The sequence below is a fragment of the Taudactylus pleione genome, unplaced genomic scaffold, assembly GCF_031769625.1.
Source record: "Taudactylus pleione unplaced genomic scaffold, aTauple2 ptg000248l, whole genome shotgun sequence".
Lineage (NCBI taxonomy): Eukaryota > Metazoa > Chordata > Amphibia > Anura > Myobatrachidae > Taudactylus > Taudactylus pleione.
This window is the reverse complement of record NW_028284650.1, coordinates 1,181,179-1,205,136: the sequence shown is the minus strand read 5'-3', so window position 1 is coordinate 1,205,136 and position 23,958 is coordinate 1,181,179. Positions and strand designations below refer to the sequence as shown.

The following is a 23,958-nucleotide window of genomic DNA, read 5'->3' as shown; positions in this document are numbered from 1 at the left end:
TCATACGTCATCTCCGCTATTTATTTGATTAATCAAGTACATCGAAAGGCGTATGAACTGCTCGCAGTGCTTGTGGTTGGATTTTCCTACCGCAATCATGCGAGCAGTTCAGGCTAAAAAACAACCAAGTGACGTGGTCGATGACACTGGCATTAGCTATTTTGCGAGCACACGATTTTCGACCACACTGACTGGTTCGTGCATGCGTACTAAAACCCATACGCATGCGCAGATGTGCGAACATCGCTCGGAGCGAATGAGCGGCCGCTTACGAGCGGCTCTGAATCAGGTCCAGTGTACCTAGGAGATCTGTGTGATTTAGGAACATGGTGCAATTACAACAAAAACTCAGTAAAACAGGAGTCAGACAATACAGCCTAGGTCACTGTATATTAGCCCAGGTCACAGCAATAGTTATAGCCCAATTAGAGAGAAGGTGGGTGGCTCTTAGAAGAGCCTTTGTGTTCATGTGGGAGGTAGAAGGAAAGCAGATCACTTGGCGCTGGTGTACTTAGTGACGGCCTTGGTGCCCTCGGACACGGCGTGCTTGGCCAGCTCTCCCGGCAGTAGCAGGCGTACAGCGGTCTGGATCTCCCGGGAGGTGATGGTGGAGCGCTTGTTGTAATGAGCCAGACGGGAAGCTTCCCCTGCAATGCGCTCAAAGATATCATTCACAAAGGAGTTCATGATGCCCATAGCCTTGGAGGAGATGCCGGTATCTGGGTGCACTTGCTTCAGCACCTTGTACACGTAAATGGCGTAACTCTCCTTCCGGGTCTTCCTACGCTTCTTCCCATCTTTCTTCTGGGTCTTAGTCACCGCTTTTTTTGAGCCTTTCTTGGGCGCTGGCGCAGACTTGGCTGGATCAGGCATTATCGATATGACAGGTTTTCACACACAGAAAAAAAAACATGTAACTTAAATCTCCCAGACCTGCTTCATTTATAGTCAGCTCATGCAAATAAGGCTTTACCCGTGCTGAATGCACTATTGGGTAGACGTGTCATGTGATGTACTCCGCCTCAAAAACCCATTATTCATTTGCCGATTGGTTCGTGCATGAACATGTATTGCATTGGTTGCTTTTTAAGCAGACCAATCACAGAGCAGGTTGTAGGTCCCATCTGAGTGTATATATAACAAGCAGGTCAAGATCGCAAACTTGTTTCAGCCAGATTTATTATATTGTATCTTTGTGAGTCGGACTCAAGAATGTCTGGAAGAGGGAAACAAGGCGGCAAGACCCGGGCTAAGGCAAAGACCCGCTCATCTCGAGCTGGGCTCCAGTTTCCAGTCGGTCGCGTTCACCGTCTGCTGAGGAAGGGAAACTATGCAGAGCGTGTTGGAGCCGGGGCACCGGTGTACCTGGCCGCAGTTCTCGAGTACTTGACGGCTGAGATTCTGGAGCTTGCCGGAAATGCCGCCCGTGACAACAAGAAGACCCGCATTATCCCCCGCCACCTGCAGTTGGCTGTGCGTAATGATGAGGAGCTAAACAAGCTGCTCGGTGGGGTGACTATCGCTCAGGGAGGCGTCCTGCCCAACATCCAGGCTGTACTACTACCCAAGAAGACCGAGAGCCACAAGGCAGCTAAAAGCAAGTAAAGTTGCTTTTAGATACATGTCCCCATAACACAAAGGCTCTTTTCAGAGCCACCCACCCCGTCCCTAAAGAGCTGATTCATGGCTTCAAATATACCAGTGCGAGTAAACGAGCCCGATTTAGCGGTAGAGCCATTGTGCGCCTTCTAGAATTAGAAAACTTGTAATAGTGCAGACACCTAAAGGGGAAGTTTACAGCTCTGTGTATAGAACGTGGGGATGGCTCTGTAAAGGACTGTACAGGGAAACCCAACATTCTGATATAAACATTAAAGGTTTTTAACTTGATTTGCAACGACTACTTGTGACTTGTTAGCCTAGTTCCCTTTGCCAACGCTGGATAGATGAGACTTCAGCCTTTAACGATGGCAGCGACAGGCTGGCAGGAAGGAGCGGGGTACTACAGAGTGTGGCAACTAAATAAGGAGACTGGTCATGTAGCCTCCACCGCGGGGGTAAACGGAGCTGAGATTTTAACAACGTTCTGCCACTTAAATTAATATGTAGTTTATGCTTCAGCTCTTTTAGAAAGATTTGGTGGCTCTGAAAAGAGCCTTTGTGTTTTTTGTGTGTATAGGAGTGCCGAGTACTATCTATGCCCTCTCCCCTCGGATCCTGCGGGCCAGCTGGATGTCTTTGGGCATGATGGTCACCCGCTTGGCGTGGATGGCGCACAGGTTGGTATCCTCGAAGAGCCCGACCAGATAAGCCTCGCTGGCCTCTTGTAGGGCCATGACAGCAGAGCTCTGGAAGCGCAGGTCGGTCTTGAAGTCCTGGGCAATCTCTCTCACCAGACGCTGGAAGGGTAGCTTACGGATCAGCAGCTCAGTGGATTTCTGGTAGCGACGGATCTCTCGGAGGGCAACAGTCCCTGGTCGGTAGCGATGAGGCTTCTTCACACCGCCGGTAGCTGGGGCGCTCTTCCGCGCAGCCTTGGTTGCCAGCTGCTTGCGGGGAGCTTTCCCTCCTGTAGATTTGCGGGCGGTTTGCTTGGTTCTGGCCATCGTGCTATACGCTAGTACTGTTGGAAGTAGAATGAATATGACTAAAATAGCCGGCAACAACTCTATTTATGCGCTGTGATTTAATCAATTTAGAGCGCCCTTGATCCTGATTGGCTGAGAGAAATTCTTGGCGGGCTTTTTCAAAGTTACAACGACTTTGTTTCCTCATCAGTTGATTATGTACAGAATGTAAGATTACACGCCAGCGCGGAAATTACAATAAATGGTGTTTTTCGTTTGTTTTTGTTTCCTTCTATTCCAGCCAGAATAAACAACGAGAAACATACGGACGGTGATACACTACAATTGTGGACTCTGTTCGGGTGTAAAGTCTCTTGAAATAAATGACATAATCACATACAGTACTGAATAGCTGCCCTGAGCGGGAACAGTTTTGTGTTTAAACAATATGATACCTTCAAGCTACACTCCGGGAGATCATAGTATATACTGTAACTGCAGTAAAAGCAGCCTAGCTCAATGTATCAGCAAAATTCACAATATAATTATAACCATTTTACTAATAAAGCATTAGGAATACATTTATATTATGGTAGGTATCAGTTGTCAATTTGTCATATTGTAAATAGCATTTGAACTGAGTATACTCAGAAGTTTTGCATGCAGTGGATACAATACGATACTAATGAGAAACAGTTGCTTTTGTTACAATCCTATGAAACATTAGTGGATACAATCTGTGGCACATTAGTCCACAAGTTAAACTTCATAAATCGGAGAAACTACAGGAAGAAATACAGGGCTACCTCTGGATAATATATAAGGGTTCACAAAATACTGTACTCGGTGGAAATACAATTCAGAACCATTGTACTAAAGCTTTAGTATAGAAAATAAAACCCTTTTTATGGCTATAATAATCCCTGAATTTTTCTATCTGCACATTCAATATTCTTATTTATTATTTTTCGGCTGTTCTATTTCTACTGTCCATGACTCCTGAACATGCAAATACTTAGTTATTACTGAGATATAATTAGTAATAGGGAATAAAATATCATATGATATGAGAAAAAAGGAGACAAGAGAAATGGTTATCCAACATATGATATAACTTAAACATGCGACCAAAGGAAAATACATTCGTTTATATTGTTTCCATTATTTTCCCCATCAAGTTAGTTAGTACCCAGTAGAAGAATACATAGCATAATAATCATCACATCAAATCCAGTTATCAGATCTCCCCCATCCTCCTGTTACTACAACATCTCCCCCCACACTCATCCATTTCTAAGCTCCTATCCTTCCTCTTTGGGGTAACACAGGCTGATCTGTCCCAGATGCTCTGCACCGGCGGAGATGTGTCATTATCATTTGACGTCCATAACTCGAAGCTACAAAGCGCACCCGGTAGTTTGCTTAATGGTTCAGGGTCTATAGAACCTAGCATGGATCTGGGTCACTCAGTCACCACGCATGAGAAGGATGGTTTGCGGCCGGCCACCCACTCTAGGAATTCTGGAGACAGTTTTAGCAGATAATGAGCCAGGAACTCATGTCACTTCTTTGCCTGTTCTGTTGATCTTCCATCCATCAGGTCACAATTGCCTCTGCTAGGTGCCATATACCCAAATCGAGCTATAACCACCTTATTGATAGCTCAGAATCTTACACCAACGACTCTGAGGTGACAGATACATTGTATATGTTAATATGCTCATACAGGTCACTTGATGCAATACTGGGTGAGTAGGGATGTTAGGCCGGATTACAACATTAGTATTTATTTGGACCCGTCATTCGCTGGCTCGCTATCTGCTGTGCAGGGCTGTCTTTCCCTCTTCCTTCTACACTCTCCCATCATTCCGCTTTGTATTTGTCCAGTCTACCGTCTGTTCTTCTTGTCTCCCCATATTGCTCCCATCTCTCCCTTTTCAAATCATAAAGTAATGGGATCAGGCCGCCATCATTCTTTTTACAGACACATTTATCTTATTAAATACACAGAAATGACAAGCAACGTGGATCACTAGAGGAACATTTTGGTAAAATGCCCCCAGCATTCTCCACATCCCGGAGAATCCCAGGCAAGATTAATCTGTAGCTGACTGTGCTATCTGTCCTTATCATGAAGAGCCCACACATCACATTTCTGTCTTTCAATATGTGCCCTGCTCTGTACAGATTGTGCCGCAGAGCACCTTCATTATCTCCAGGGCCAGGAGGAGAGAAAAAAGCCCCGATGGAACATTTTAGCAGCAGAAAAAAGGAGAAATGTGATACATGCCGGGCAGGTGCAGCCTGGTGTGGGTGAGCTGCCAGTGGCTATTCCTGTTTTCCTTCGCAACATCAAAGCCAGCATTGACCATAAAGGGCCAGGAGAGACCATGGAGCACAAGTGTGGTGCAGATAGCCAGCTCGTTTCTCTTCTCATGCCGTATAAATGACTATTTTTCTGCGCTAGGGAAACACAAGTTGACACCAGAATGTCCCTTACACAAAGACATTGAAGGGTTTACACGGCTACATATTCTGCCAATGGGAACACAGAACGCCCCACGCTCAGCAGCCAATCACAGCACAGCCAGATGGGTATATAAGCAAAATCATAGTTGTATTATTGTTATTAGTTGTTATACTCAGAAGTATTCCGTAAAATGGCAGGAACTGCACCAGCCGCCGCCGTCCCTGCTCCATCAGAGGACGCAGCCAAAAAGAAAAGACAGACCAAGAAAGCTGCGGGAGGATCATCCAAGAGCCCAAAGTCTTCTGGTCCCAGTGTCTCAGAGCTGATCGTGAGAGCCGTGGCTGCCTCTAAAGAGCGCAGTGGGGTTTCTCTTTCCGCCTTGAAGAAGGCTCTGGCTGCCGGAGGCTATGATGTGGAGAAGAATAACAGCCGCGTCAAACTGGGCGTGAAAGCTCTGGTGACCAAAGAAATCCTCACCCAGGTGAAAGGCACCGGCGCTTCCGGCTCCTTCAAGCTCAATAAGAAGCAGGTTGAAAGCAAGAAGCCCGCCCAAAAATCTCTGAAGCCCAAGAAGCCTGCGGCAAAGAAAGTGGCCAAATCCCCGAAGAAGCCCAAGAAAGCTCCGAGTGCAGCCAAGAGCCCGAAGAAGGTCAAGAAACCAGCAAAGGCGGCTGCTGCCAAAAGCCCAAAGAAGCCTAAAGGCGTAAAGCCTAAGAAGGCTGCCAAGAGCCCGGCCAAGAAGGCAGCGAAGCCCAAAACTGCCAAGAGTCCGGCTAAGAAAGCAGTGAAGCCCAAAGCTGCCAAGAGTCCTGCAAAGAAGGCAGCTAAGCCCAAGAAAGCTGCGACAAAGAAGTAATGGATTAATCGCCGCATCCTCGCTTCCTTATTATCACACCAAAGGCTCTTTTCAGAGCCACCCACCCTCTCGTGGCAGAGCTGTAGGCAGATGACGGCCTGGAAGGGGCGCCCTGTACAATTGAGTCATTAGATACAGTAAAATAGAAATGAAATCTCCTGGGCTTACTGAGCAGCAGTCACTGCCTTAAGCTTGTGATTTCTGTGTGGTAACGCAGTGTTCTAGAATAGAGCTGATGCTGCAGCAGGACAGCTGGGGAAAGGTATATCGGATGCGCTGGTTTCTACTTTTAGCCGACTACTCGGAGCTAAAGACTAGTGCTGGGAAAAGCAGCAGCGCGCCATCTGCACAACATTCCCTTATACTTTTATCTAATATTATTTACTAATTTCCTCAAGGGAACCTAACACATTTATTAAGTTTCTTATATAGCGCAGCATATTCCGTTGCGCTTTACAATTGTAAACATTAATCTCCACCGAAGTGACGCCCAGCTGCTTAGTGTTATGATCGCTTATGCAGCAATGTCTGTAAACCATGTCCTTGTCTAGCAAGTCACTGGTTTCTTGTTCACTAATTTGTTTATGCACGGTGAAAGGTGATGCGGAACACTTGTGGCGCCATATAAATATGATCATATATAAATGAACAAACTGCAGGTTAGCCGAAAAGCAACAGGATTCTTTATTTGTAGCAAATAAGTTATTCTGTTCATTATAGATCAGGCGTTGACGATGCTGCTTACCGTGGAAAAAAAAATAAATCAAATAAAAGCAGTATGTTCATCCAGCTCATTTCAGGAGTGTTGTAGGTGGCCCTTAAAAGGGCCTTTGTGTTTCTGAAAACGAGATCAGCCAGAGCTAGTTAACCTCCAAAACCATACAGAGTGCGGCCCTGGCGCTTGAGAGCATAGACCACATCCATAGCGGTCACAGTCTTCCTCTTGGCGTGCTCGGTGTAGGTGACGGCGTCCCGGATCACGTTCTCCAGGAACACTTTCAGCACCCCGCGGGTCTCCTCATAAATGAGACCAGAAATGCGCTTCACGCCCCCTCTCCGGGCTAGACGGCGGATAGCAGGCTTGGTGATGCCCTGAATGTTATCCCGCAGCACCTTCCTGTGGCGCTTGGCTCCTCCTTTCCCGAGTCCTTTACCGCCTTTGCCTCTTCCTGACATCTTGAAACCTGTTCAAATCTGTAACAAAAAAGAAACCGTATAAGCAGCACAGCTTCCAGCTGCCCTTTATTAAGTCAATGTGCGGACCTGATGGAAGCCTTACATTTTTGAGAGGAGGAGCGATCTGTATCCCTCCCTTTCTTTTCTAAAGACAGGACTTAGCTCTCTGTGAAACTACTTACTACCATTACAATGCAGTCTCTGAAAATCAGCCGCAGAGTAACTTTAATTGTATCATTTCAGCTGCCTGAGACTGTAATGGATAGTGTTGCAAGTTCTTTTTAACTATGAATACTATTTCAAATTCAGAAACATGTAGCTTTTTCTATTGTCTTTGAAACTCAGCAGCTGTCCCACAATTATCCTACAAATTCCGCTGCCAGTGAAAACAGCACTCAAGATAAAATTATCATTGTAAGTCTATTATAGCAATATAGTGATTTCTAGTCTACAGTACGATGTGGATAATGTGCGGTTATTCTTTTATCCAGATTCTTATCAACAAAGGTTGTGATCACAACCGTCTGTTCTTCTTGTCTCCCCATATTGCTCCCATCTCTCCCTTTTCAAATCATAAAGTAATGGGATCAGGCCGCCATCATTCTTTTTACAGACACATTTATCTTATTAAATACACAGAAATGACAAGCAACGTGGATCACTAGAGGAACATTTTGGTAAAATGCCCCCAGCATTCTCCACATCCCGGAGAATCCCAGGCAAGATTAATCTGTAGCTGACTGTGCTATCTGTCCTTATCATGAAGAGCCCACACATCACATTTCTGTCTTTCAATATGTGCCCTGCTCTGTACAGATTGTGCCGCAGAGCACCTTCATTATCTCCAGGGCCAGAAGGAGAGAAAAAAGCCCCGATGGAACATTTTAGCAGCAGAAAAAAGGAGAAATGTGATACATGCCGGGCATGTGCAGCCTGGTGTGGGTGAGCTGCCAGTGGCTATTCCTGTTTTCCTTCGCAACATCAAAGCCAGCATTGACCATAAAGGGCCAGGAGAGACCATGGAGCACAAGTGTGGTGCAGATAGCCAGCTCGTTTCTCTTCTCATGCCGTATAAATGACTATTTTTCTGCGCTAGGGAAACACAAGTTGACACCAGAATGTCCCTTACACACAGACATTGAAGGGTTTACACGGCTACATATTCTGCCAATGGGAACACAGAACGCCCCACGCTCAGCAGCCAATCACAGCACAGCCAGATGGGTATATAAGCAAAATCATAGTTGTATTATTGTTATTAGTTGTTATACTCAGAAGCATTCCGTAAAATGGCAGAAACTGCACCAGCTGCCGCCGTCCCTGCTCCATCAGAGGACGCAGCCAAAAAGAAAAGACAGACGAAGAAAGCTGCAGGAGGATCATCCAAGAAGAGCCCCAAGTCTTCTGGTCCCAGTGTCTCCGAGCTGATTGTGAGAGCCGTGGCTGCCTCTAAAGAGCGCAGTGGGGTTTCTCTTTCCGCCTTGAAGAAGGCTCTGGCTGCCGGAGGCTATGATGTGGAGAAGAATAACAGCCGCGTCAAACTGGGCGTGAAAGCTTTGGTGACCAAAGGAATCCTCACCCAGGTGAAAGGCACCGGCGCTTCCGGCTCCTTCAAGCTCAATAAGAAGCAGGTTGAAAGCAAGAAGCCCGCCCAGAAATCTCTGAAGCCCAAGAAGCCTGCGGCAAAGAAAGTGGCCAAATCCCCGAAGAAGCCCAAGAAAGCTCCGAGTGCAGCCAAGAGCCCGAAGAAGGTCAAGAAACCAGCAAAGGCGGCTGCTGCCAAAAGCCCACAGAAGCCTAAGAAGGCTGCCAAGAGCCCGGCCAAGAAGGCAGCGAAGCCCAAAACTGCCAAGAGTCCGGCTAAGAAAGCAGTGAAGCCCAAAGCTGCCAAGAGTCCTGCAAAGAAGGCAGCTAAGCCCAAGAAAGCTGCGACAAAGAAGTAATGGATCAATCGCCGCAGCCTCGCTTCCTTATTATCACACCAAAGGCTCTTTTCAGAGCCACCCACCCTCTCGTGGCAGAGCTGTAGGCAGATGACGGTCTGGAAGGGGCGCCCTGTACAATTGAGTCATTAGATACAGTAAAATAGAAATGAAATCTCCTGGGCTTACTGAGCAGCAGTCACTACCTTAAGCTTGTGATTTCTGTGTGGTAACGCAGTGTTCTAGAATAGAGCTGATGCTGCAGCAGGACAGCTGGGGAAAGGTATATCGAATGCGCTGGTTTCTACTTTTAGCCGACTACTCGGAGCTAAAGACTAGTGCTGGGGAAAGCAGCAGCGCGCCATCTGCACAACATTCCCTTATACTTTTATCTAATATTATTTACTACCCTCAAGGGCACCTAACACATTTATTTATTACGTTTCTTATATAGCGCAGCATATTCCGTTGCCCTTTACAATTGTAAACATTAATCTCCACCGAAGTGACGCCCAGCTGCTTAGTGTTATGATCGTTTATGCAGCAATGTCTGTAAACCATGTCCTTGTCTAGGAAGTCACTGGTTTCTTGTTCACTAATTTGTTTATGCACTGTGAAAGGTGATGCGGAACACTTGTGGCGCCATATACATATGATCATATATAAATGAACAAACTGCAGGTTAGCCGAAAAGCAACAGGATTCTTTATTTGTAGCAAATAAGTTATTCTGTTCATTATAGATCATGCGTTGATGATGCTGCTTACCGTGGAAAAAAATAAATCAAACAAAAGCAGTATGTTCATCAAGCTCATTTCAGGAGTGTTGTAGGTGGCCCTTAAAAGGGCCTTTGTGTTTCTGAAAACGAGATCAGCCGGACCTAGTTAACCTCCAAAACCATACAGAGTGCGGCCCTGGCGCTTGAGAGCATAGACCACATCCATAGCGGTCACAGTCTTCCTCTTGGCGTGCTCGGTGTAGGTGACGGCGTCCCGGATCACGTTCTCCAGGAACACTTTCAGCACCCCGCGGGTCTCCTCATAAATGAGACCAGAAATGCGCTTCACGCCCCCTCTCCGGGCTAGACGGCGGATGGCAGGCTTTGTGATGCCCTGGATGTTATCCCGCAGCACCTTCCTGTGGCGCTTGGCTCCTCCTTTCCCGAGTCCTTTACCGCCTTTGCCTCTTCCTGACATCTTGAAACCTGTTCAAATCAGTAACAAAAACGAAACCGTATAAGCAGCACAGCTGCCAGCTGCCCTTTATTAAGACAAAGGGCGGACCTGATTGAAGCCTTCAATTTTTGAGAGGAGGAGCCATCTGTATCCCTCCCTTTCTTTTCTAAAGACAGGACATAGCTCTCTTTGAAACTACTTACTACCATTACATTGCAGTCTCTGAAAATCAGCCGCAGAGTAACATTAATTGTATCATTTCAGCTGCCTGAGACTGTAATGGATAGTGTTGCAAGTTCTTTTTTACTATGAATACTATTTCAAATTCTGAAACATGTAGCTTTTTCTATTGTCTTTCAAACTCAGCAGCTGTCCCACAATTATCCTACAAATTCCGCTGCCAGTGAAAACAGCACTCATGATAAAATTATCATTGTAAGTCTATTATAGCAATATAGTGATTTCTAGTCTACAGCACGATGTGGATAATGTGCGGTTATTCTTTTATCCAGATTCTTATCAACAAAGGTTGTGATCACATATTTGTGCTCGTTTAAATAGCACTTGTAATTTTTATCACACATAGCGATAGCTCTAATCTACATTAAATGTAATTAATCTTGGTGGGTATGTGTATGAAAACATTTGCTGTTATGTACCTAATTTAGGTTTCTTTCTCCAAGCCTGACCCACTCTTCCATGTAATTAGTGCTTTATATTATAGTCATTTCCAATAGACGGTCATTCACTGTCTCACAGGTAGCATGTATCAATATCATGCACAATTTTGCCGGTACCTCACTAGTTACTATGCAGCTTTACTCCAAAATGATTAGTAAATTAATGTTATCAGTATAGATCTGGTATTATATTGTTGGAGTCAGACCTATGGTGCTTGTATTATACCATCTCTCTATTTTATCTCACAGACACGATGCCACTGACGTGTCCTGTGAGTTGTTCGGATGTTGCCTGCATCCAAGTGTGCTACAAGCGAAGCACAGGATCACCTTATATAATCACTGTAATAGATATATCTAAGGCCGGCTGTCTTTCTGTACTCCCTACGTTAACAATCATGGAAAATGCAGATCAGGGCGTACTTTATTATCTAAATAAGGGATGGTTTTTATTCTGGATACATTTTAGCTCTTCAAAAATAGTTTCCCCTGAAAGAAACTATTTTTTTTGCAACCAGCAGAGTGCAAAGAAAACTATGCATGTAAGAGATTCAGGCTATACAGCCTCGGTTTCTGCGATTCAGCCAAGTATATAAGTAGGGTCACAGCACAAACCATGATAGTTACAGCCCGTTAAGAGAGGAGGTGGGTGGCTCTTAGAAGAGCCTGTGTTCATGTGGGAGGGAGAAGGAAAGCAGATCACTTGGCGCTGGTGTACTTGGTGACGGCCTTGGTGCCCTCGGACACGGCGTGTTTAGCCAGCTCTCCCGGCAGCAGCAGGCGTACAGCGGTCTGGATCTCCCGGGAGGTGATGGTGGAGCGCTTGTTGTAATGAGCCAGGCGGGAAGCTTCCCCTGCAATGCGCTCAAAGATATCATTCACAAAGGAGTTCATGATGCCCATAGCCTTGGAGGAGATGCCGGTATCTGGGTGCACCTGCTTCAGCACTTTGTACACGTAAATGGCGTAACTCTCCTTCCTGGTCTTCCTACGTTTCTTCCCATCTTTCTTCTGGGTCTTAGTCACCGCTTTCTTTGAGCCATTCTTGGGCGCTGGCGCAGACTTCGCAGGCTCAGGCATTTCGAAGCAACAGACAAAATCTCTTTCGACAATGTAGAAAATGTGTTGCTGACACGGCCCAGATCTGCTCCATTTATAGTCAGTCCATGCAAATGAGGCTTTAGCCCTTCAGGATGTACTATTGGGTAGACGGTTTTGTTTTTTTTCAAATGTCGAACGGCAACATAACTCCACCCTCTAAATGCTGATTGGTTTGTGCATGACCCTAAACTGCATTGGACATTGTGTAAAGGGGACCAATCACAGAGCAAGCACTGGATTTCCTGTTTGGAATATAAGGAGTATGGCTGGCTTATAATTCATTTAGATTTTATTTGCGCTTGTAAATCGATCATGTCTGGAAGAGGGAAACAGGGCGGCAAGACCCGGGCTAAGGCAAAGACTCGTTCTTCTCGGGCCGGTCTCCAGTTTCCTGTTGGCCGCGTTCACCGGCTGTTGAGGAAGGGAAACTATGCACAGCGTGTGGGAGCCGGGGCACCAGTCTACCTGGCCGCAGTACTCGAATACCTGACGGCTGAGATACTGGAGCTTGCAGGCAACGCTGCCCGCGACAACAAGAAGACCCGCATTATCCCCCGCCACCTCCAGCTCGCCGTACGCAATGATGAGGAGCTAAACAAACTACTCGGTGGAGTGACCATCGCTCAGGGAGGGGTCCTGCCCAACATCCAGGCCGTGCTACTGCCTAAGAAGACGGAGAGTCACAAGTCGGCCAAGAGCAAGTAATGTAATCCTGGCAACTTCCACTACAAAACCGATGTCTCTGTAATAGAACAAAGGCTCTTTTAAGAGCCACCCACGTCTTCCTACGAGAGCCTAGAACACGGCCATTGTTTCTTATTGTAGTGACGCCTGGCTGCTCAGCAGCGCTTTGTTTTACCCCATCCCCAACGTTCCATCCAGATTGGGGATAGCAGCTGTGCAGAGGAGGCTCTGCTCTATACACACGTCCATTAAAGACTACTGCTGCTAAAACGCTCCCTCATGTATAGAAGCTCTGATCTGTTATGGCACAAGTCTAGTAATAGTCCTTTTTTCTTTACCATCACCTCTTCTCACAAAAGACCTTTATCTACTGTATCTTATATCTGGTAGGCTGATTTATATACATGCTCATAGTGTAAGTGCATACGGATTTCAATTTAATAAAGTTGCTAGTGTAAAATGAATTGCGCTCGGTTTCCCTTTTTTTTTTTTCCATGAACGTGAGAAGATTAATTTAACATGATGGAATTGTGGTGTAACCACTGAAAGGAAATAAAATATTGACGGGCTTTCTGGCAAGTTAAAATCAAGTAAATACAATACCATTAGGGTTGTTGCTGACCTCACAATTGAGATTATTTAAAGACAACCTCACATTTCCAAATAGTTTGTACAGAAGGGGTCTGGAATCTGGCGCACCTATCATTTTTATGATCCACAGTGTAGTATATAATATTTGTTTTCTTTGACTATCAAAATATCGCGGAGAGTGAGTCCAAAGGGAAAAACAATCCCTGTGCTGTGGAACTTTCAAGCTCTAATGTAATATATCCTCCATCATGGGGGGTTGTTTTCATGCAAGTGACTGCGGGTTTTGTTGGTGCACCGCATTTTATTTTCCCCCCATAAAGAGGCTCCTGTCGCCATCCAAAACAGCGACAGGCTGCCAGGAAGGAGAGGGGGAAGACAGTTAATGCGCTTTGAGCTCCGACTTTTAATGGGAGTTTTGTACTTTCTTACCCACCTAGTTGGAGAGCGGAGTTGAGGATTACCTAGTATCCTGTTGCTCAAACTAATATGTAGTTTATGCTTCAGCTCGCTTAGAAAGATGTGGTGGCTCTGAAAAGAGCCTTTGTGGTTTTTTTGTGTGTATAGGAGTGCCGAGTACCACCTATGCCCTCTCCCCTCGGATCCTGCGGGCCAGCTGGATGTCTTTGGGCATGATGGTCACCCTCTTGGCGTGGATGGCGCACAGGTTGGTGTCCTCGAAGAGCCCGACCAGATAAGCCTCGCTGGCCTCTTGTAGGGCCATGACAGCAGAGCTCTGGAAGCGCAGGTCGGTCTTGAAATCCTGGGCGATCTCTCTCACCAGTCGCTGGAAGGGCAGCTTACGGATCAGCAGCTCAGTGGATTTCTGGTAGCGACGGATCTCTCGGAGAGCAACAGTCCCGGGTCGGTAGCGGTGAGGCTTCTTCACGCCGCCGGTAGCTGGGGCGCTCTTCCGGGCAGCCTTGGTTGCCAGCTGCTTACGGGGAGCTTTCCCTCCTGTAGATTTGCGGGCGGTCTGCTTTGTCCTGGCCATTATTCCTCCAAAGTGACTAAATACACAGACAGTGACACAACAGCGTTTAGCAAACCTATATATAAAGAGTGCTTCACGCTGATTGGATAGAAGTAGTCCTGCCCTCTCCACCGATTGGCTTTAAAAAATAAAAATAAAACCGCTTTTTCAAAAATCCCGCCGTTTAAACGTCCAGCCTACTTTTCCAGATTCTGGAAGTGAATGCAGGAAGGGTTGCTGAGTTTTTGCTCACCATTGTACAAACTACACATCCCAGCCTAAAGGTGTTCTGTTAGGGCATGTTACATCTGTGGCAGCCTGGCATGTGAAGGTCACCATCAGTTATAATGCCATAAATTGCCTATTCCTAGTACAAGCGAGTGAACGTTTCTTCTTGGTATCAAGCAGAAGTGATAAAAAAAATAAATCCCCCTTAAAAACTCCACTTCTTGGAAAAAATGCTGATGACACTTACCCTAGGTAGATATATTTAAATGTATATTGAAATTGATACATAAGGAGTCCCATACATTTCAATTACCCTCATTACAGTCGGCAATAGTAATGTGATTGGGAGGCGGACTGCAATAGTATGTATTCCCGGAATACATACTGTAGTCTGTAGCAGTCAGCTTTACATTATCAGAGGTGCAAGACCTATTGGAGCACTGTAAGAAGTTATAGCCGGCAGCTAACTCAGGTCGCCCCATCACCCATAGTCTAGGTCCCGGACCTAACCCCACGCACCAACCAGAGGCGACTCTCGCACAGCGTTTACAGGGCTATATTCCAGCCTACCTACCACTCTCCTCAAATACGCTGGACATAAGGAAATCTTTTCACATCCAGACAAATATCATAATAGATTATTTTGGGGTGTCTCTGGGAATGAACATGCATTTGTAATGACCATTAGAATAATATGTTGTTCTTCCCCCCGGGGCTTTAGCAAAACTTTTCAGAGACTTCCTCCGCAGGGTAACTTTAGCCACCAGATATTTTCGGGGGTGGCTGGGGCAATAGCCATCTCCGAGAAGCAGTTACCCAATCTATTATCAGCCTCATCAAATGCCACCCCACCGTGGGAACCGGATGAATGGGCTGTATAGCCCTGTCTCACTCTTGTATTTTTCCAGCAGGAGTCCGAGTCACCGCTCTAGGAACGTGTCTGTGTGGGTAAGAAAGCCTAAACAGTCTTCTACCAAACCAGGAGCAGCGTTAGTTTGGCTTCTGATTGTCGCTAGACGACTGAAAACAATCTGGCTATTTTAATAATTGTCAGATAGACTGACTGACTCATTTACTAATATGTCTTCAAAACACTCAATATCTCTATTCCTTTGTGCAGTGTGTTGTAATTCCAGTGTGGTTTAGTGGTTCTATCTTCTGATACATATGATACTGTTACAATAAAGGCTAAGGCTTCCATAGCCCATATTGTAACTGTATAAAGCACGTTCATTGCTACATTTACATTCAGTTGCAAACATGACATACCACCAATGTTATTCACATTTACTGCTCTAGAAGATAAAACTCTGTCTTAAACCAGTGTAATGCTCTGACATTTGACAAATTACTTTTAAAGGAGGGTAATGTCTGAAAATGGATCTTAATGCTGATTTAAATGTATGCAATGTGTAATTCTTTACACAAAATAGAGCAGGAGCCCTTCCCAGGCAGAAAGGGGTTTGTCAATACTTTTCTTTTAAAAGGGATTTCCTACAGTTAACGTTTAAAGAAGCACTGACCATTGCGGTTGTTTCTTTATAAACAGTGTAATTATCAGTCTAGAACTAGTCAGCCACATACACTGATTTGTGCCATCATAGAAACAGAGGCCGTAATAATCTAACATAGGGACACCCATAGGACAATGCTTTAATGTACTCACTCGATACATTTACAAGACCGACAGAGAGTGACTACGTGCAGATTTCACCTATAAGCTGTCGTTTCCCCATAATTTACTAGTAACGATCTAAATATAAACCAGCAAACAGGCTTATATTAGGACTCTGTATAAGGTCTGGCGTCAGCCAGGACAAGATACATATAATAGTACAAGGGAATAATTATAGCGCTCTCATAGAAGAAATAGGCGGCCCTGAAAAGGGCCTTTGTGTGGGTGATAGTATTCAATGTACATCAGTGTTCAGCCCCCGAATCCATAGAGAGTGCGGCCCTGGCGTTTCAGAGCGTACACCACATTCATAGCGGTGACTGTTTTCCTCTTGGCGTGTTCGGTGTAGGTGACGGCGTCCCGGATAACGTTCTCCAGGAAGACCTTCAGCACCCCGCGGGTCTCCTCATAAATGAGACCAGAAATGCGCTTCACGCCTCCTCTCCGGGCGAGACGGCGAATGGCAGGCTTGGTGATGCCCTGGATGTTATCCCGCAGCACTTTCCTGTGGCGCTTGGCTCCTCCTTTTCCGAGCCCCTTTCAGCCTTTGCCTCTGCCTCTGCCAGACATGTTGCTTTTTAATCACTTGTATTGTATCACTCGCTGTAAAGAGAACAATACTGTTACAATTACAGCAAAGTCCTCCTCTTATACAGTGCGAGCGGACCAAATGGGAAACCTCTGGTCTATGAGGGAGGAGTCCTCCAAGGCGTCACATCCTGCTGCTTGTGACGCTCCTAATATAGGGACAATATCAGTTTCGGGATTCCTACCAATGCAGTTATTGATATTTTACTTTATACAAGAACTCATCCTCCATTCAGACTGAACTGAGACGGTGTATGTGTCTAATGAGTTATGTGTCTCTATTAGATGGTGATTATGACATTACTGTTCCTATGCACTGGCGTGTTCTGCCCCTTCCCAAACTGTCTCTCCCGCCCTCTCTCATTTTGAAATCTCACTTTTCTGGGTCTTTTGTAGTCTTACCTGTGATCTCCTGCAGTCTCCGCTGGAGACACTAACCTAAATATTGAAACTTCTCATCCCACTTTAGCTGCCCCATACTCATCCTTCTTACCCACCTCTTTCCCCTCACCACTCTCATTATCTGCCTATATTGCTATTCTCCTGCCTCTACACCAGCAGTTATATTTTTACCACCTCTCTCTTTTCATACGTCATTCCCTGCCTGTTCACCTTTACCTGACTCTACTTCATCCCTCCATTCCTCTCACCCCTCATTGAATGATGCTGCTCAGGGCTGCTGCTGCAGACTGATGGTGCATACACACGGTCAGATGTATCAGATGAAGGATTTGAGCAACGATTTGAACGATTTCTGACTGCATTAAAATAAATGGAATCGTCCAAATCTGACTGCAAACACATCAGATTCAGATATCGTTATCTGACAAGCGGGAACGCGCATCGTTCATCGTTGAAGGCTCATGTCAGATTTTCTGTCAGATTTGAATGATTTTTAAAATCGTTATCGTTCAGATCTGACAGGAAATTTGACCGTGTGTATGCACCATGAGACTTTAGAGCCGACCCACTCGCATAGGTCTGAGTCCAGGGCCCTATGCAAGAAAGGGACCGTGCCTGTTACTCTGCTCGCTTGGCAAAGCTGCGCGCCATCGATAAAGGGGCATGGCCTCGTAGGCAACGATTCCTAGATGACGTTACTTGGGGGCATGCCTGTATGGCACGCCTCCCATTTCATGTCAGGCTGGGGACAAGCCCAGTTTTCTGTCAGCAGCTGGGCTGCCCCAGCCATCTACCAGCACTGAATGGATGCCACATGCATGCCCTTAAAATTATAATATGCGGAACTGTAATCTCAGCACGGGAGTGGCTACGGGGGCCCTATGTAAGCCCTCAGAGAAACAGCACAGTAGTAGTTGCTCTATCACCTATCCTTTCAATGCGTTTTGGGACCATTTCTCCCTTTCTCGGTGGTAATGAGAAATTAATTCACTTTAAATAGCCGTGCAGCCAGTCCCTTCCGGTACCGGTTTGAAGATATCCGGTGGGGGAAGAGACTGTAGCTTAGCGTATTCCCTGATGTGTCATACGCTCTGTCATGTACACCTGATGGTGGTCCCTTGGATCTGACATGAGTTGGAGTCTTTTCCTTCTGTATATCTTTTCCGAACGTGGCCGGAAGTGACGTCCTCGGGCGGCCCGGATGCAGGGAAACTTTGTCTCTGAATATATTGTTCCTAGGCTTGCGATTTTGTTGTGGAAACTGAGGCCCCCATTTATCAATGAAGGTAAACACCAGCACAATTTTTAATTTAGGAACACTGTGATACAAACAAAAAAATTCACTGTTATTTACCAATACTTACCCCTCCAGCGAGGACCCGCGAAGTCCTCCTCCTCTGCGATGTCCTCCGCTGGGCTGCTGGCAACCTCACGCTGGTAGCGACAGGGTGACTCAGCAGTGGCTGGAAGGCTTTGCTGAAGCCAGAAGGGCCGCGACTGGTGCCCATTGACGTCAATTGGGACTTCAGTGTTCTCGCCATCTTTGATTACCGCTGTTTGTTAAATGCAGAAAAGAAGTCATAACCCCTAGCGAGCGCTAAAGGAAATATACTATGTTGATAAATGGGGGCCTGAAAGTGTCTTTATTGTAGTTGCCAGAATACTGTTTATGATGGAGGATATTCTCTCATTAGGAAAAGTGATAGAGTTAATCCATTTTCTTCTCCTTTGTGTAAATCATATGGGGCATTCTAACTTCTTCTGCATAAAAAACAGTGCATTGTGAGTGTCTTCAACATTCTGTGCAGCACAGGTAGATTTCTACTCTCACCTGCTGGTGCTGGGTCCCGCTATTTATGTAAGTGCTCCGTTGGTTGCAAGTGTCAAATTTGTGGCCCAAGGGTATTTAACCCATGTAAATCTACAGCTACTTGTTCAAATTAATACAGTCTGTACCTGTGCCCACTTTACCAGCCTATTTCATGCCTGAAACCTTGTTAGGCCAGGCAAAATACTCGAGAGTCACGAGTAAGTGACCTCCTGCTGTTGGTTGGAATTGTCAAATTTGTGGCCCAAGGCTATTTAACCCTTGCAACACTACAGCTACTTATTAAAAAAGATATAATTTGGTGCCTTATGTCCACTTTGCCAGCCTATTTCCTGCCCAAAACCCTTTTGGGCCAAGCAAAATACAAGTGGATCATATGTAAGTGACCCCACTCTGTTTGTTTCAAGTGTCATTTTTGATGTCCAAGGCTATTTAACCCTTGAAACACTACAGCTACTTATTCAAAATGGTATAATTTGGTGCCTCTGCTCACTTTACAAGCCTATTACATGCTCAAAATCTTATTGGGCAAGGCAAAATACAAGAACGTCAGTGGCGAAAGTCTCATACTCCAACTGACTTGCTCACATATAAGACTATCTACAACTCTTATCGTACTGCTCTGGATACTGCCAAACAAACATATTTCCAATCTCTTATCTCTGCTCAAGCCTCTAACCCCAAGCGACTTTTTAATACATTTAAACTGCTTCTTACCCCTCCCTCACCCAAACCACCTGCTACTATCTGTGCACAAAATTTGGCTTCCTATTTTAGGGACAAGATTGATGAGATCCGAAGTGAAATGGTATGCTCTTCCTCATCTAGTGACCTGCTCAATTCCCTACCTGAATCCTATGGCACATTCTCTTCATTTGATCTCACAAATGAAGATGAAGTATCAACACTCGTCTTATCCTCCTACTCTATTACCTCTTCTCTAGATCCTATACTCTCACAAATCAGTAAAGCTCTGTCTCCTGTGCTTATCCCAACCCTATCTAAAATCTGTAATCTCTCTCTCTACTGGCAACTTTCCATCACTGTTCAAGCATGCAATGATTACTCCTATTCTGAAAAAACAAAACTCTGAATCCAACACTCTCTCAAATTACTGTCCTATCTCCCAGCTCCCATGCCCCTCCAAGCTACTTGAGAGACTTGTCTACACCAGCTTCACACACTTTCTTAACTCACACAACTTATTGGTCCCACTTCAGTCCAGCTTCCATTCCCAACACTCCACAGAGACAGCACTGACTAAGGTAGTAAATGATCTGGTCACTGCCAAGGCTAAAGGCCATTACTCACTCCTAATTCTTCTAGATCTCTCTGCTGCTTTTGACACTGTTGACCACTCTCTTCTCATACAAACAATACAATCCCTAGGTCTTAAGGGCACAGCTCTGTCTTGGTTCTCTTCCTACCTATCTGATCGCTCTTTTACTGTTCATTTGCTGATTCTGCCTCCTCTTCGCTACCTCTATCAGTTGGAGTACTGCAAGGCTATGTCTTAGGGCCTCTGTTATTCTCAATCTATACCACTAATCAGCTCTTTTGGATTTCAGTACCATCTGTATGCGGAGGATACTCAAATCTACCTATCTTACCCAGATTTATCACCATCTGTACTCGTCCGTGTAACTGAATGTCTTTCTGCCATTTCATCTTGGATGTCATCTCGCCACCTGAAACGTAATATTTCTAAAACAGAATTAATTATATTTCCACCAGCCAATAACAGTTACCAACCAGATCTCTCTATCACTGTTGATAACTCGACAATCCACCCTGCCCCACAAGCATGCTGCCTAGGTGTCATACTTGACTCTGAACTGTCCTTTGTTCCCCACATTCAATCTGTCTCAAAATCATGTTACATACATCTAAAAGACATATCCAAAATTCGACCATATCTCATACAAAACGCTGCAAAAACTCTAATCCATGCACTTATTATTTCCCGCATTGACTATTGCAATGGCCTTCTTACTGGTCTTCCCAAAAACAGGCTATCGCCATTACAATCAATTATGAATGCAGCAGCATGGCTTATCTTCCTTGCCAAACGTTCATCGTTTGCTGCCCTGCTCTGTCAGTCCCTCCATTGGTTGCCGGTTTTCTACTGTATTCAAAACAAAATAATCTTACTTACACATAAAGCTATTAACCAAACCACACCAACATACATTTCTTCACTCATCTAAAAATATCTCCCTACCCGACCTCTCCGCTCAGCACAAGATGTGCTCTCTCATCCCCACGCATTACTTGCTCCCACTCACTCACGGTTACAGGACTTTCTTCAGGCTGCACCCACTCTATGGAATGCCATACCATGCACAATACGACTTTCCTCTAGTCTCCAATCCTTCAAGCGATCCCTGAAAACTCACCTCTTCAGGCAAGCTTATCAAATCCCAGAACCGCCCACATGACCTTCATAGCTTCCATATCTAATTACATCCCCTTTCGCAGTCCACACAAAACCTCACACATCCTCTTTCTCTCACATCCTCATGACATTTGGCCGACATTCCGGTGTGAATGGATCATGCAGCCCACCAAGAAACTGTGCATTCTGGCTGGACCAAAATGCAATATATAGCACCTATCCTTGTGTATCAATGCCTATTTCCCTATAGATTGTAAGCTTGCGAGCAGGGCCTTCCTACCTTTATATTGGTCTGTTATTACCCAGTTTTGTTCTATTAATGTTTGCAATTGTAAAGCACAACGGAATATGCTGCTCTATATAAGAAACTGTTAATAAATAAAATAAAATAATGTAAGTGACCCCCCTTTTGTAGGTTGCAAAGTTCAAATTTGTGGCCCAAGGCTATTCAACCCTTGCAAAACTATAGCTACTTTTTCAAATCAAAATAATCTCTACCTGTGCCCAAATTAAGCAGCCTGCTGTATTTCATGCACAAACCTTTTTTGGGCCAGGCAAAATACAAGTGGTTTATGTGTTACTGACCTCCTCTGTTGGTTTTAAGTGTCAAATTAGTGTCCCAATGCTATTTAACCCTTGCATCACTACAAATACTTATTCAAAATAGTATAATGGGGTACCTGTGCCCACTTTGCAAGCCTTTTTCATGCCCAAAACCTAGTTGTATCGGGTAAAATACAAGTGGATCACGAGTAAGTCACCTCCTACTGTTGGTTGGAAGTGTCAAATTAGTGACCCAAGGTTTTTTAACCCTTGCAACACTACAGCCATTTATCCAAAATGGAAAATTATGGTGCCTGTGCCCACTTTGCCAGCCTATTTCATGCCTAAAACCTTGTTGGGCCAGGCAAAATACAATTGAGTCATGTGTAAGTGACCCCCTCTGTTGGTTTCAAGTGTCAAATTAGTGGCCCAAGGCTATTGAACCCTTGCAAAACTACAGCTACACTACATAATCAAATCAATACAATCTGTGCCCACTTTGCCAGCCTATTCAATGTCCAAAACCTTGTTGGGCCAGTCAAAATACAAGTGTGTCACAAGTAAGTGACCTCCCTCTGTTGGTTGCAAAGGTCAAAATTGTGGCCCAAGTCTGTTTAACCCTTGCAAAACTACAGTTACTTATTGAAATCAATACATTCTGTACCTGTGCCTAAATTTGGCAGCCTATTTCATGCCCAAAACCTAATTGGGCCAGGCAAAATATTAGTGGTTCATATGTAGGTGTTGGTATCTGTTGATTGAGTGGTTCATATGTAGGTGTTGGTATCTGTTGATTGAGTGGTTCATATGTAGGTGTTGGTATCTATTGGTTGAGTGGTTCATATGTAGGTGTTGGTATCTGTTGATTGAGTGGTTCATATGTAGGTGTTGGTATCTGTTGGTATCAAATGTCATATTAATGGCTCAAGATATTTAATCCTTGAAACAGTACTGCTATTTATTCAAAATGGTAAAATATGGTGCCTTTGCCTACTTCGACAGCCTATTTGATGGCCAAAACATTTGTTGCCCATGCAAAATACAAGTGGGTCATATGTAAGTGACCCCCATCTGTTTGATACAAGTTTAATTTTTGTGGTCCAAGGGTATTTAACCCTTGCAAAACTACAATAACTTATTCAAATCAATACAATATGTGCCTATGCCCACTTTGCCAGCCTATTAAATGCCCAAATCCTTTTTGGGCCAGACAGTATACAAATTGGTCATATGCAAGTGACCCCCCTTGCTGATTTTTTAAGTGTAATTGTTGTGGTCCAAGACAATATAACCCTTGAAACACTACAGCTACTTATTCAAAATGGTATAATTTGGTGCCTGTTCCTAATTTGCCAGCCTATTACATGCCCAAAACCTTTTTTGGGCCAGGCAAAATACAAGCGGGTCATATTTAAGTGACCCCCCTCTGTTTGTTTCAAGTGTAATTTTTGTGGGCCAAAGCTATTTAAACATTGCAAAACTACAGCTTATTAAGATCAATACAAGCTGTACCTGAGCCCACTTTGCCAGCCTTTTTCATGCCCAAAACTTTGATGGGTCAGGCAAAATGTAGGTCATATGTATGTGACAACCCTTTGTTTGTTTTAAGGGTAATTTTTGTGGACCAATGCTATTTAACCCTTGCAAAACTACAGCTACTTATACAAATCAATACAATCTGTACTTGTGCCCACTTTACCAGCCTACAGTATTTCATGCCCAAAGCCTTGTTGGGCCAGGCAAAATACAAGTGGCTCATGAGAAAGTGACCTCATGCTGTTGGTTGGTAGTGTCAAATTTGACAAAGTGACCAAGGCTATTTAACTCTTGCACAACACAGCTTATTATTCAAATGTATAAATTGTCTGTGCCCACTTTAATGCCTTATTTCATGCCCAAAACCTTGTTGGGCATGGCCAATTGCAAGTGGGTCATATGTAAGTGAATCCCCTCTCTGGATTCCAAGTGTAGAATTTGTTGCCCATTGGCTATTTAACCCTTGCAGAACTACAGCTACTTATTCAAATGTATAAAATCTGGTGACTGTGCCCACTTTACCAACCTATTTCATGCCCAAAACCTTGTTGAGCAAGGTCAATTGCAAGTG

At 44.8% G+C, this 23,958-nt stretch overlaps 10 protein-coding genes across 10 annotated transcripts; 4 read left to right on the top strand and 6 right to left on the bottom strand.

The window, feature by feature from the left end:
* Window positions 1-463: 463 nt before the first annotated feature.
* On the bottom strand, window positions 464-878 carry LOC148515463 (histone H2B 1.1-like). The gene has a single exon (XM_088479936.1). The coding sequence runs from the start codon at window positions 871-873 to the stop codon at window positions 493-495; it is 381 nt and encodes a 126-aa protein (XP_088336062.1). The 5' UTR covers window positions 874-878; the 3' UTR covers window positions 464-492.
* A 298-nt stretch (window positions 879-1,176) lies between these two features.
* LOC148515462 (histone H2A type 1-like) lies at window positions 1,177-1,781 on the top strand. The gene has a single exon (XM_088479935.1). It carries the CDS (start codon window positions 1,213-1,215, stop codon window positions 1,603-1,605), a length of 393 nt encoding a protein of 130 aa, XP_088336061.1. The 5' UTR covers window positions 1,177-1,212; the 3' UTR covers window positions 1,606-1,781.
* Window positions 1,782-2,195: 414 nt separating this feature from the next.
* On the bottom strand, window positions 2,196-2,606 carry LOC148515461 (histone H3). The gene has a single exon (XM_088479882.1). It carries the CDS (start codon window positions 2,604-2,606, stop codon window positions 2,196-2,198), a length of 411 nt encoding a protein of 136 aa, XP_088336008.1.
* A 2,608-nt stretch (window positions 2,607-5,214) lies between these two features.
* Window positions 5,215-5,951, top strand: LOC148515460 (histone H1.5-like). Its single transcript, XM_088479934.1, has one exon. It carries the CDS (start codon window positions 5,228-5,230, stop codon window positions 5,891-5,893), a length of 666 nt encoding a protein of 221 aa, XP_088336060.1. The 5' UTR covers window positions 5,215-5,227; the 3' UTR covers window positions 5,894-5,951.
* A 775-nt stretch (window positions 5,952-6,726) lies between these two features.
* On the bottom strand, window positions 6,727-7,091 carry LOC148515459 (histone H4). Its single transcript, XM_088479933.1, has one exon. It carries the CDS (start codon window positions 7,067-7,069, stop codon window positions 6,758-6,760), a length of 312 nt encoding a protein of 103 aa, XP_088336059.1. The 5' UTR covers window positions 7,070-7,091; the 3' UTR covers window positions 6,727-6,757.
* A 1,252-nt stretch (window positions 7,092-8,343) lies between these two features.
* On the top strand, window positions 8,344-9,134 carry LOC148515458 (histone H1.5-like). Its single transcript, XM_088479932.1, has one exon. The coding sequence runs from the start codon at window positions 8,359-8,361 to the stop codon at window positions 9,010-9,012; it is 654 nt and encodes a 217-aa protein (XP_088336058.1). The 5' UTR covers window positions 8,344-8,358; the 3' UTR covers window positions 9,013-9,134.
* A 741-nt stretch (window positions 9,135-9,875) lies between these two features.
* LOC148515457 (histone H4) lies at window positions 9,876-10,187 on the bottom strand. The gene has a single exon (XM_088479881.1). It carries the CDS (start codon window positions 10,185-10,187, stop codon window positions 9,876-9,878), a length of 312 nt encoding a protein of 103 aa, XP_088336007.1.
* A 1,305-nt stretch (window positions 10,188-11,492) lies between these two features.
* On the bottom strand, window positions 11,493-11,950 carry LOC148515456 (histone H2B 1.1-like). Its single transcript, XM_088479931.1, has one exon. It carries the CDS (start codon window positions 11,924-11,926, stop codon window positions 11,546-11,548), a length of 381 nt encoding a protein of 126 aa, XP_088336057.1. The 5' UTR covers window positions 11,927-11,950; the 3' UTR covers window positions 11,493-11,545.
* Window positions 11,951-12,222: 272 nt separating this feature from the next.
* Window positions 12,223-12,725, top strand: LOC148515455 (histone H2A type 1-like). Its single transcript, XM_088479930.1, has one exon. It carries the CDS (start codon window positions 12,260-12,262, stop codon window positions 12,650-12,652), a length of 393 nt encoding a protein of 130 aa, XP_088336056.1. The 5' UTR covers window positions 12,223-12,259; the 3' UTR covers window positions 12,653-12,725.
* Window positions 12,726-13,742: 1,017 nt separating this feature from the next.
* LOC148515454 (histone H3) lies at window positions 13,743-14,229 on the bottom strand. Its single transcript, XM_088479929.1, has one exon. The coding sequence runs from the start codon at window positions 14,211-14,213 to the stop codon at window positions 13,803-13,805; it is 411 nt and encodes a 136-aa protein (XP_088336055.1). The 5' UTR covers window positions 14,214-14,229; the 3' UTR covers window positions 13,743-13,802.
* Window positions 14,230-23,958: the final 9,729 nt, after the last annotated feature.

Bases quoted from the DNA above. Each gene is read 5' to 3' on its own strand.
- LOC148515455 (XM_088479930.1), top strand. From the start codon at position 12,260: ATGTCTGGAAGAGGGAAACAGGGCGGCAAGACCCGGGCTAAGGCAAAG.
- LOC148515456 (XM_088479931.1), bottom strand. From the start codon at position 11,926: ATGCCTGAGCCTGCGAAGTCTGCGCCAGCGCCCAAGAATGGCTCAAAG.
- LOC148515460 (XM_088479934.1), top strand. From the start codon at position 5,228: ATGGCAGGAACTGCACCAGCCGCCGCCGTCCCTGCTCCATCAGAGGAC.
- LOC148515462 (XM_088479935.1), top strand. From the start codon at position 1,213: ATGTCTGGAAGAGGGAAACAAGGCGGCAAGACCCGGGCTAAGGCAAAG.
- LOC148515461 (XM_088479882.1), bottom strand. From the start codon at position 2,606: ATGGCCAGAACCAAGCAAACCGCCCGCAAATCTACAGGAGGGAAAGCT.
- LOC148515463 (XM_088479936.1), bottom strand. From the start codon at position 873: ATGCCTGATCCAGCCAAGTCTGCGCCAGCGCCCAAGAAAGGCTCAAAA.
- LOC148515458 (XM_088479932.1), top strand. From the start codon at position 8,359: ATGGCAGAAACTGCACCAGCTGCCGCCGTCCCTGCTCCATCAGAGGAC.
- LOC148515459 (XM_088479933.1), bottom strand. From the start codon at position 7,069: ATGTCAGGAAGAGGCAAAGGCGGTAAAGGACTCGGGAAAGGAGGAGCC.
- LOC148515454 (XM_088479929.1), bottom strand. From the start codon at position 14,213: ATGGCCAGGACAAAGCAGACCGCCCGCAAATCTACAGGAGGGAAAGCT.
- LOC148515457 (XM_088479881.1), bottom strand. From the start codon at position 10,187: ATGTCAGGAAGAGGCAAAGGCGGTAAAGGACTCGGGAAAGGAGGAGCC.